We start from the raw sequence: 12,444 nt of genomic DNA on the forward strand, positions 1-12,444 counted from the left end.
CAACTCAGGGGACGCGGGTTCAATCCCCGGTCAGGGAAACTAAGATCCCACATGCCACTGGGCAACTAAGCCCACACGCTACAACTACTGAGCTTGTGCACCTCAACTAGAGCCCACGCGCTCTGGAACATGCGCACCACAACTACAGAGCCCACACGCCCTGGAGCCAGCGCACCACAACTAGAGAAGAGAAAACCCACAGGCCACAGCTAGAGAGAAGCCCACGCACCACAACGAAGAGCTTGTGCACCGCCAGGAAAGATCCTGCGTGCCGCAACTAAGACCCGACACAGCCAAAAATAAATTAAGTAAATAAATAAATAATAAATAAATCTTAAGAAAAGCGTTGGTTGGAAGGGTGATACTGGCCCTGTGAGGAGCATCCATTTTGCTAGCACAGATTACAGCAGAGCTGGTGGGGTTCTAAGCCAACCACTAGAGCAGCAGCTTCCTGATTCAGCAGTTTCCCGATCATAGCAGAAACACATCCCTTGGCCAGCCAATTCTACACTGATTTTGGGAGTTATTTCTGAAATTCAGCCCTGTTTCCTAAGACCTCCCAATGATTTCATGAGCAGTGTTAAGTCCTCAATAAATGAATCCTTTTCTGGGGTGGCTTCAGTTGTCTGAAACCAAGAGCCATTATCATAACTAACATACCCAGTACACCTAGCATGCAAACAGCCACACAAAGAATTAATGGAAAGGATCAGTCTGATCCTGATTTAATCAGAATGAATCTTCCTAGAGAATGTGGATTTTGAAATATGTTTTGAGTAAAAGAAATCGGTATGGCAAACATTTAAATTAGGGTATAAAGCACTACTAACAAGAGGACAAAAGGGTTTCCTGTGTTAATCTATCTGAGAAGGGCTAATGCAGTGGCCCATTTGTCTGCAGGAACATTCTTAGGCAAAGCTATCCTGGGGCAGAACCTTGAGATGAGAGTAAATACTAAGGGTACCAAACGATATTGAAAAGGTTGGAAGAGAAGAGTATTACTGGATTAGACCTTCTCAACTACTTCTCCTTTTGCTCAGAGCAACTAAAAGTAGGGGCAGGAATGTCCTTAGTCAAGGAATCCAACGGCTTCCTCCCAGTTCTCTGTATTTGGCATAGTGCCTGATCCTTCTTGTCACCCTTTCCTCTCCTGGTATCTGTGGCAAATCACAGACTGCTTCTTCTGTCTCTTTTTCTTCTTCCCACCTCCTATATTTTATAGCACAACCTTTCATCTCAGTATTTTTCTTCTTCCCAGTATTCTCTCCTCAGCCTCTCTAATCCATTCTTAGGCTTTTACTCTCATTTCCAAAGTGAACAACTCTTTAATTTACTTCTCCAACCTCAAATCCCCTTCTCCCTTGAGCTGTTGTCTCACTTTTCCAACAACCTGTAATACATCTTTACTTGAAAGGACTACCAGTATATAAAACTCAGTATGAACAAACTGAACTCATCAATTGCATTTCTGAATCTGCTCCTCCTATGTTCCATCTTCTGCTGATAGCACCTCCATCCTTCCAGTGACCTAGATTTATATAGCAGGGTCTTTGGCCTCCCCCTCTCCCTGCTCATTACTTCATTAGTCCATGAAACAAGCACTTTATGCCACTCCATTACTATCCTCAAGGAATTTACAGTACTTGTAAAGATATATGTATATATGTGAACAAAAAATATACTATATATAATAATGGCTGACTAGGAGCTCTGAGGCAGTGATCTTCAAGCAGTTTTGTTTATATACTCCCTAAAAGAGTTTTGAAAAACCACATAACCCCTTGAACATTTTAAAGCTGTCACCTACAATTTTTCATTGAAAGTTTAAATAAGTTTGTATCTTGTTAATAGATTTTTTAAAATATCAAATATTCATTAAGATAAAATGAGTATTGGCCTTACAAGCAATGAAAATTCTAGGATACTATGTGATAAAATAGACTTTAACCACCATATTAAATAAAGCACACCAAATCTGAAAGCAATCACAAAAAACTGTTATCAGAGGATTATAGCTATTATATTTTGAAATTCTGACAGTACCAGAAAATATTCCAGCTATATTTAAAAGAAGCATCGGGACTTCCCTGGTGGCGCAGTGTTTAAGAATCTGCCTGCCGATGCAGGGGACACGGGTTCGAGCCCTGGTCTGGGAAGATCCCACATGCCGCAGAGCAACTAAGCCCGTGCGTCACAACTACTGAGCAACTAGAGAAAGCCCAACGCAGCCAAAAATAAATACATTTTAAATATTAAAAAATAAATTAAATTAATTAAATAAAATAAAAGAAGCATCACTAAATTATATAGCTATAGCTACTCCAAATTCAAAGCAACCCAACACAGACCAATACCCTGATTCTGTAGCATGCCTTTAAATCAATCAATTAATCAGTTAATTAAAGTAAAATAAAATATATATGACAGGGAAATACAGAAAGACCTGTGGGTTAAGTTTTCTTGCTTCATCATTAAAGGAAGTCTCTCAAAAGCCAGTATTTTTATTTGTCCCTTTATTTGGTACCTTAAAATTTTTTATAACCAGGTTGAAAGATATGCCTCTCTTTTAAAAAGTGGGATAAGAAGTCATATGAATGCAGGCTTGTTCTCAGGCAGATCAACTTTTGGAAAGAGTACACACAGACTTCAGAATCTGGAAGTTGAGACCCTTAAAACTATCCATGCCTATGTATACCTCGGTAAGTCTTTACAAGCCATTACTGTATATTTTGAAATTCACAATTTGAAATTCACTGCTTTGAGGGAATCCATTTACTTCAAACAACTAGACCCTGGATAGAATGTACCCTTTGAGGTGTCACTAGTCTTACAGGAGAAGGAGGGGGTCTTTAAGAAAAACACACACACACAAATGTAGTAGACGCTAGAGGTGTGGGAACTTAGGGCCATAATGGTGGGCAGCAAGGGCAGGTGGAATAACAGATAATAATCCTTGAGGGCAGATGCCAATAACAGAGTTAACAGAATACTGAGCCCTGTCTATGCCAGCTATAAGGTGGGGACACTACACTTGAGACTGCCACACTGAGCCTAGACATTTGAAGGGAGCTGGCTAGGCCCAGGTTGATGGCATCCCAGCTACTGGCAGAGGGAGAAACAGAAGCAAATCATCTGTGTAGATAGAAAAGTTTCCCCAATTTAGGCCAATAGTACACCCAAAGATAAAATGAACTCACAAATAAAATTCACTAAGCATACGAGAAAGCAAACCATTATAAATGAGAATCAGCAGAGAAAAACAAAAAAGATTTATTAGCATCCCCCCAAAATACAGAATTTGGAATTATCAAATATAGAATGTAGAATAGCAATATATAAAATGTTTAAAGAAATAAATAATCCAATCACCAAGACAAGAAAACAATAAGAGCCTATCAGAAATGAACAAGTATATGGGGTGGGTATGGGGAGAAAATTTCAGAAATTAGAATTTTAATATTCAACACAGTGAAAAAAGAATAGTAAACTGGAAAATATATCCAAAGAAATTACCAAAGGCGATGGAAAATATGAAAGAGGTATTAAAAGTATTAATATATAAGATATTTACATATGATATATACAAAGACTAATATTTAGTACAAGGGCTCAGATAAGCCAGTCTTCCCCAAACATACTAGCCTCCACGAGAGTGGAGCAATGTGATACATAGAGAAAAATCCAGAAAATCATCCAAAGAAAACATTTTCCTTACCATATTAGTCATCTCCAGAACCTTCCTGAGGATGAAAATAAGTACTGCAGTTGGAACCTACCATATGCTCATTATTAGCTCACTATAAAATCAATATTCTCAATATCATCACCTTCGCATACAACCTGAGTTAAATCCGTTATGAACAGATTCCTGGTTTGGGTGGACCCTACCTAATTACTAGAGTTAGGCTTATGATTCTCAAAAACAATGAAAAAAAGTAGAAAGCCCATTCTTTCAGAATTCTGTCTTAAGGTTTATTTCTGTTTTACGTAACATTTACAGTGCCATTTGTAGGAAATTTTTTAAAAATAAGAAAATTATTAGAGTTCTGCTTCCATTTAAGGATGAATCAACACTGGTTCACAAAATGTAACAGATGTACCACACTAATGCAAGACGTTAACAGAGGAAACTAAAGTGGGGAATGGGGAGGAGAGAATATACAGAAATTCTCTTTCTGCTTAAATTTTTGATAAACTTAAAACTGCTCTTAAAAATAAAGCCTAGGGGCTTCCCTGGTGGTGCAATGGTTGAGAGTCCGCCTGCCGATGCAGGGGACACGGGTTCGTGCCCCGGTCCAGGAGGATTCCACATGCCACAGAGCGGCTGGGCCCGTGAGCCATGGCCGCTGAGCCTGCGTGTCCGGAGCCTGTGCTCCACAACGGGAGAGGCCGCGGCAGTGAGAGGCCCGCGTACCGCAAACAAACAAACAAACAAACAAATAACAAACAAATAAATAAAGCCTAATAATTAAAAACAAAAGACATCAGCTAAAATTTTAATGAATGCTTAAAGGCCAAGTGTGGGCTAGCATGTCATTTTGGAATAGCTGGGGAGACCTCATACAAGAAGTGTTTACACTCATGAGCAAGCTCTTTTCCATGGGCCTGCACCAGGTGCTAACAAGAAAGACGGGGCACAGAGCAGAAAACCAGAGAAAACCCCCACTAGTGGCAAAGATATGCAGGAAGAGATTGACAGTGCTAGGTAAACAAGTGCCCTTCCCACCTTCCTGGATCCTTCCCCCCTACAAAGCAAAGCATTAAGCTGCTGGGGTAAGGGAAGCAAACTCTTTTTCCCCCAGGGTGATAAGCAAAGATCTAGTGCTTTTTTTTTTTTTCTTTGGTGGTACGCGGGCCTCTCACTGTTGTGGCCTCTCCCGTTGCGGAGCACAGGCTCTGGACGCGCAGGCTCAGCGGCCATGGCTCACAGGCCCAGCCGCTCTGCGGCATGTGGGAACTTTCCGGACCGGGGCACGAACCCGTGTCCCCTGCATCAGCAGGCGGACTCTCAACCACTGTGCCACCAGGGAAGCCCAGATCTAGTGCTTTTGGGAGAGGAGTAAAAGCAAAATCTATCTACCTCTGGAGGAGGGATGAGAAGTCCTCTTATATACAGGACAGACTTAAGGCTCTATTGTTACTAAGATAGGGATAGGAGTAAAAACCCTCTGTCCCAGGAGGAGGCACAAGAAATTGCCTTGTGCCCAGAATCCTATACCTATACCCAGCAGAGGTCTGCTACTACTGGAAGAGGGGCAGGAAACTACGATCCAAGAACAACCACAGACATAAGACAGTGTTTGGGTGCTACAGGGAGAAGAGAAAGGAACTCTAAGAAAACCCTACTCCTGAGGCCCAAGTATATAGGGCTTGCCTAAAACTGAGGCTAGGATAAAGAAAACAGAGAACATTCCTTTACCTCCCTCTTTGAGCCTACCAACAAGCAACAGCAGAATACTTCTGGAGGGGGCTTCCCTGGTGGTACAGTGGTTAAGAATACACCTGCCAATGCAGGGGACACAGGTTCGGGCCCTGGTCCAGGAAGATTCCCACGTGCTGCAGGGCAACTAATACTTCTGGGATGAAGCAAGACCATGGAGACACCTCACTCCCTCCACCTCTGTGATGCAGCCTTGCAGGGATAGCCAAAAACTGAGGAGGGCACAGGGACACCTGAGAAAACCCCTCAGGTACCCCAGCCCCTACCCTAAGCACAAGGTAACAACAGCCCACCACTAGAGGCATCTGAAGTCTGTGATGCATTGAAAGTAACAATAGCAATAATAATACCTAAACCCAGCTCAATTTCTGACTAGGTAAGCCCAATTCTCCATGCTAATGCCTGACAGAAGAAAAGGCATATTCATTTCTAGACATAAATATTCAGTCTGTACTATTCTACCTCTATGCTTAGCATTCAATTAAAACTTACAAGACATGCCAAAAAAAAGCAAGACAAATATCCCACTGTCAAGAGATAAAGCAGTCAACAAAACCAGATTCAGAATGAACCTGAGTTGGAACTCTCAAATAAGGAACTTAAAATAACTATGATTAATATGTTAAAGAGTCTAGTGGAAAGATGAACAATATGTATGAGCAGATGGAGAACTTTAGGAAAAATTAAAACTATGTGAAAAAAAATCAAATGGAAATACTAGAAATAAAAATCATCACATCAGAAATGGAGAATTCCTCTGATGGTCTCTTCAGTATGTAAGACAAAGCTGAGGAAAGGTTCATTTGATGGTGATCAATAGATGGGACACAGCTGAGGAGAGACTCAGTGAACTTAAAGATAGGTGGGTAGAAACTGTCCAACTGAAATACAAGAAGAAAAAATACATAAATAAATAAAAACAGAGTATCTGAGAACTAAGGGACAATATCAAGTGGTCTAACATACATATAACTGTAGTCTCAGAAAGGAAAAAAAAAAAGAAGAATGGAACTAAAAATAGAACTACCATATGACCTAGCATTTCCACTCCTGGGTATCTGAAAAAAACAAAAGCATCCCAATGTTCACAGCAGCATTATTTACAACTGCCAAAATATACAGTCAACCTAAGTGTCCATCAACAGACGAATGAGTAAAGAAGATGTGATACACACACACACACACACACACACACACACACACAATGGAATACTAGTCAGCCTTGAAAAAAAAGAATGAAAATTTGCCATTTGCAACAACATGCATGGATTTGGAGGGTACTATGCTTAGTGAAATAAGTCAGACAAAGAAAGACAAATATGGTATGATATCACTTACATTTGGAATCTAAAAAATAAAACAGGGGCTTCCTTGGTGGTGCAGTGGTTAAGAATCTGCCTGCCAATGCAGGGTACACGGGTTCAGGCCCTGGTCCAGGAAGATCCCACATGCTGCAGAGCAACTAAGCCCATGCGCCACAAGTACGGAGCCTGTACTCTAGAGCCCACGAGCCACAACTACTAAGCCCGCATGCCACAACTACTGAAGCCCACGCACCTAGAGCCTGTGCTTCGCAACAAGAGAAGCCACTGCAATGAGAAGCCCAAGCACCGCAACCAAGAGTAGCCCCCACTCGCCTCAACTAGAGAAAGCCTGCATGCAGCATCGAAGACCCGACTCAACACAGCCAAAAATAAATAAATAAAATAAATAAATTTAAAAATAAATCAAACTAGTAACTAAGGGGCTTCCCTGGTGGCGCAGTGGTTGAGAGTCCACCTGCCGATGCAGGGGACACGGGTTCGTGCCCCGGTCCAGGAGGGTCCCACATGCCGCAGAGCGGCTGGACCCGTGAGCCATGGTCGCTGGGCCTGCGTGTCGGGAGCCTGTGCTCCGCAATGGGACAGGCCACAACAGTGAGAGGCCCGCGTACCGCAAAAAACAAACAAACAAACAAAAAACTAGTAACTATAACAACAACAACAACAAAAACAGACTCACAGATACAGAGAACAAACTAGTGGTTACCAGTGGGGAGAGGAAAGGGGAAGGGGCAAGTTAGGAGTAGGGGATTAAGAGGTAAAAACTACTATGTATAAAATAAATAAGCTGTAAGGATATTTTGTATAGCCAATATTTTATAATAACTATAAATGGAGTATAACTTTTAAAAATTGTGAATCACTGCACTGTGCATCTGAAAAACTTATATAATATTGTACATCAACTATACTTAAAAAAAACACGAGGGAGAGATAAATTGGGAGACTGGGATTGACATATACACACTACTATATATAAAATAGATAACTAATAAGGACCTACTGTATAGCACAGGGAACTCTTCTCAATACTCTGTAATAACCTATATGGGTAAAGAATCTAAAAAAAGAGTGGATATATGTATATGTATAACTGATTCACTTTGCTATACAGCAGAAACTAACACAACATTTTAAATCAACTATACTCCAATAAATTTTTTAAAAAACCGCACAGGAAGAATGGGGCATAAGAAATATCTGAAGTGATAACAGCCTAGAATTTCTCCCCAAATAATGAAAGACATCAAACCACAGATACAAGAATCTCAGTGAACCCTAAGTAGGATAAAACAAAAAGAAAGGAGAAAAAACACCTACACACATCATAGACTAGCTAATGAAAACCAAAGACAAAGAGAAAATCTTGCAAGTACCCAAGAAAAAAGAAACATCACATACAGAGGAACAAAGACAAGAATTACAGTAGACTTCTCATTGAAAAATGAAATATTTTTTAAAAATCATAATTATGACAAAATATATATCACTGTCTCAAGAAACAGTTTTCAAATTCGAAGAGGTTCTATAATTTCTATCATACTAACCATTACCTGCTCCTTTTACAAAATTCACTCTCTATGTAGTTTGTAGGCAGTTTAAGCCACTCATTTGGAGTCATAAAGTGCCTTGAATTAGAAATTGCTGGAAATCTGGAATGCAGTTTGGCCTTCTCAACCTCTTTAAATTCTTTCATTGTAAATATTTTGCCTGTAGGAAGATGAGCAACCTAAATTAGCATCCTTAAATGCAACTCCCATTGCTCTTGGGTTATGAAACCACATAACAATTAGAAACTAAGTACCAGTCTCACACTGAAGAAGAATTCTTTTTCCATCGTCTTTGTCATATTGTGCCTTTTTCAAAGGGTCACGAAATGGTGGGATGGTAACCTACAAGAAAAACACTTCTTTGAGGACTGGGTTCCAGCTCTTTTTCAGTCTATTCTAAGCATCCATGTATGGTTCTTATGCTAGAAGAATCAAGATTACAGCATCTACAAACTAACAGCAATCTAACTATTATATATATTTAACACATTACAAAGAGATGGCGGCACTCCAATACATCTCCTAGCAAGGCCCTTCAGCCAAAGAAGCATGGTTAGCTCTTGTTTTAATAGCCTTTTCAGATCACTGTGGATATTCTTTTTAGATATCAATATTATAGCCAAACTCAACAAGTGGCAGCTTCTTAAAGGTCAGTTATGATGTAGAATCTGAAACCATATCAATGAATTATTCAAACTCTGCTACATTAAAATCCATTGGTCCATCTTGAACTTGAACTCTGAATGAATCTTTTATCCATATCATGAATTGGTTGTTTAGAGAAAATAAGATCACTGAGTTATGTGAGGTCTTCCAAATGTTAATACATTTCATTATACAACAATCACATTCATTAATATCATCACCAGTCTCATCAGTAAAGTCTTTGAGTATTGGAACACTGTCACACAGGATGGTCAGTATGATATTTCAAAAATTCAAATTTTTGTTTGAAAGTTCACATTTTATCATTGGCAACAAATATTGTCAGTTGTTTTTCTTGAAGTGACACTCACTTCATTAATTTTCCAGAAAATGTCTACCAAACACCCAAGACTTAATGAACATAGTCTGTAAGTCGTTCTTTCAAGTAAAAATGATGTTCCATGAAAAAAAAAATCAGCCAGTTCAGCTCACAATTCAAACAATCATACTGTATTTCAGTATGCAGAAATGCTCTTTGCATACCTCCCATTTCATCACAGAATATTAAAAAGATGTGTAGAAAAGACCAAGACTTGGAGGGGAGGGATGAATTAAGAGTTTGGAATTAGCAGATACAAACTACTACGTAGAGTAAAACAGATAAACAACAAGGTCCTATTGTATAGCACAGAGAATTAGATTCAATATCTTGTAATAAACTATAATGGAAAAGAATCTGAAAAACTAAAAAGCCAAATCACCTTGCTGTACACCAGGAACTAACATAACAGTGTAAATCAACTATACTTCAATAAAAAAAGGGGGAAGTAAGACTTAATAAAATTAATAATTTTTTTACTGTGTGATCAAGGACTTTAAGTGAAATTGAATTTTTTTTTTTTTTACTGTGAGTGCATGACAGTGAAGAATATGAGTACAGTACCAGTATAATTTGGTAACACTGACTTAAGTAGTTCTAAGGTACTAGCAGTTTTACCCAACATTGCTTTTGTACGATCAGTGCAAATGTCAACACAATGAAAAAGGTAAATAAAATTTGGCACTATTATGAAAAGTTTTGGCCTAATGGACCCCCTAGAAGGGTTTTGGGGCTGTCAAAGGTCTATGTACCTCACTTTGAGAACTGCTGCTATAACCTCAAAGTGCTCAGCTTACCTTAAGAGGTCACCCATCAGCTTCATTTAGAGCGGCAACATGGTGAAAGAACACAATGCAATTCTGGTATCCAAAAGATCTGGTTTCAGGCTTCCCTAGTGGTGCAGTGGTTGAGAATCCGCCTGCCAATGCAGGGGACACAGGTTCGAGCCCTGGTCTGGGAAGATCCCACATGCTGCGGAGCAACTAAGCCCATGTGCCACAATTACTGAGCCTGTGCTCTGGAGTCCGCGAGCCACAACTACTGAAGCCCGCATGCCTAGAGCCCGTGCTTCACGACAAGAGAAGCCACTGCAATGAGAAGCCCGCGCACCACGACGAAGAGTAGCCCCTGCCGCAATGAGAGAAAGCCCACAAGCAGCAACGAAGACCCAACACAGCCAAAAATTAAATAAATAAATTTATTTTTAAAAAAAGATCTGATTTCAAATCCCAGTTCTAACCCTTACCAGGTATGCTGCTTGTTAGTATGTCTAAGGATCTAACTCTAAACTCTCAGTTTAACTCTGACCTATAAAAATAGGGACAACAGCACATACACACGCACCCCAATTTGGGGAAAAACTTAAAAGACCTGCTTTGCCCTGCAACTACCAGCAGTTTAAAATGTCTATGATTCAAGGTAGGTTTTTTGTTTTATTTTCTTTAATAATATCCACTATTAGCAAAAGTGTGGAAAAAATAGATTCTCGGGAGGAGGTACAAATTTATATAAACATTCTGGAGGACAATTTTGTGATATGAATTAAAATCATACATAATTTTTTTTTTTTTTTTTTTTGCGTTACACGGGCCTCTCACTGTTGTGGCCTCTGCCGTTGTGGAGCACAGGCTCCGGACACGCAGGTTCAGCGGCCATGGCTCACGGGCCCAGCAGCTCCACGGCACGCGGGATCCTCCCGGACCGGGGCACAAACCCGTGTCCCCTGCATCGGCAGGCGGACTCTCAACCACTGTGCCACCAGGGAAGCCCCCATGCATAATTTTTAACCCAGCAATTCTACTTCTAGCAACTTACCCAAAGGAAAAAATTAAGAAATAAATAGTTACAGGGATGTTCATCATAATGTCATTTATAACAATAGGTCAAAAACAATCTAGAGGTTCAAAATAAGGAATGTTTTGGGCTTCCCTGGTGGCGCAGTGGTTGAGAGTCCGCCTGCCGATGCAGGGGACATGGGTTCGTGCCCCGGTCCGGGACGATCCCACATGCCGCGGAGCGGCTGGGCCCGTGAGCCATGGCCGCTGAGCCTGCATGTCCAGAGCCTGTGCTCCGCGACGGGAGAGGCCAAAACAGTGAGAGGCCCGTGTACCACAAAAAAAAAAAAAAAAAAAAAAAAAGATGGTATAGCAGGATAGTATACGTGTTTAGAAACATACCCGTACTCTGCTATTTACAGCTGTGTAACCTTGGACAAGTAACTTAACCTACCCGTGCCTCACTTGCCTTATTTGTAAATTAGCAGTGAATGCTGAAATAAAGTGAAAAGAAATCTTAACATTTGGTTAAGCCCTCAGTGCAAGTTAGCTATTAATAACAGAATAACATGCATTGATTACAATTGTATATTTACATTTATTGACAAAGAAAGAAAGCAAATCATAAGCTACTGAGAAAAAAAAGATTTTAAAACCTAATGCGTGGTATGATCTCATTCTTGTTAAATAAAAATGTGTACATATACCTACACATAGAAAGAAGTCTTTTTTTTAAATTGAAGTATAGTTGGTTTACAATTAGAAAGAAGTCTTGAAGAATATACAGAAAAATGTTCATGAGTTCATTCTGGGTAATGGAATTGTGAGTGGTCTCTTATTCTTTATTTTAAAATTGATTTTCTCATTTATATATCGTAAGAATATATTACTTTTGTAACAAATTTAAAAGTCTGAAATTTTTTAACATTATCTATCACCCAATTATTATACAATATTTTCAAATTTTACAGAGGTTTAATTTACTTTGGACTTTGGCTTTTTTGTTCCTTTCTAAGATATGGAGATGGGACATGATTCTTAAGATTTTACTGCATTCGTTGGAAATCACTAAAGGACTACTTATATATTAGGATTGCTCAAAAAAACAAACCACATAATACCAAAGTTAAAATTAGAAATCTACCTTCAGAAAATTCGGGTCCTCTTTGTTCATGTGAAAAGGATCATATTCTTTTGGATCATAATGCTCTATAAATGCATTTCCCTATAGGCAGGAAATAAAACCACATATAAGAACAAGAAGTCCGTAATTAATTTTGAGCATAACAGGACTCAAGAGTCAAACACACAGTTTCACTCTTATGCTTTGAAA

At 39.6% G+C, this 12,444-nt stretch overlaps 1 protein-coding gene across 4 annotated transcripts in view; it reads right to left on the reverse strand.

Moving 5' to 3' along the window:
- LOC308628135 (protein FAM228B) overlaps nucleotides 1-12,444 on the reverse strand; it is a 59,217-nt gene that overhangs the window by 6,421 nt on the left and 40,352 nt on the right. For all 4 annotated transcript variants that reach the window (XM_081254798.1, XM_081254795.1, XM_081254796.1 and 1 more), the window contains 3 exons: nucleotides 12,256-12,336; nucleotides 8,567-8,654; nucleotides 8,316-8,472 (listed from right to left, as the gene is read on the reverse strand). In XM_081254798.1, the coding sequence (XP_081110924.1) occupies nucleotides 8,316-8,472; nucleotides 8,567-8,654; nucleotides 12,256-12,336 (326 nt within the window). The remainder of the gene's footprint in view (nucleotides 1-8,315; nucleotides 8,473-8,566; nucleotides 8,655-12,255; nucleotides 12,337-12,444) is intronic.

The sequence above is a fragment of the Mesoplodon bidens genome (assembly GCF_964165515.1).
Source record: "Mesoplodon bidens genome assembly, chromosome: 14".
Classification (NCBI taxonomy): Eukaryota; Metazoa; Chordata; class Mammalia; order Artiodactyla; family Ziphiidae; genus Mesoplodon; species Mesoplodon bidens.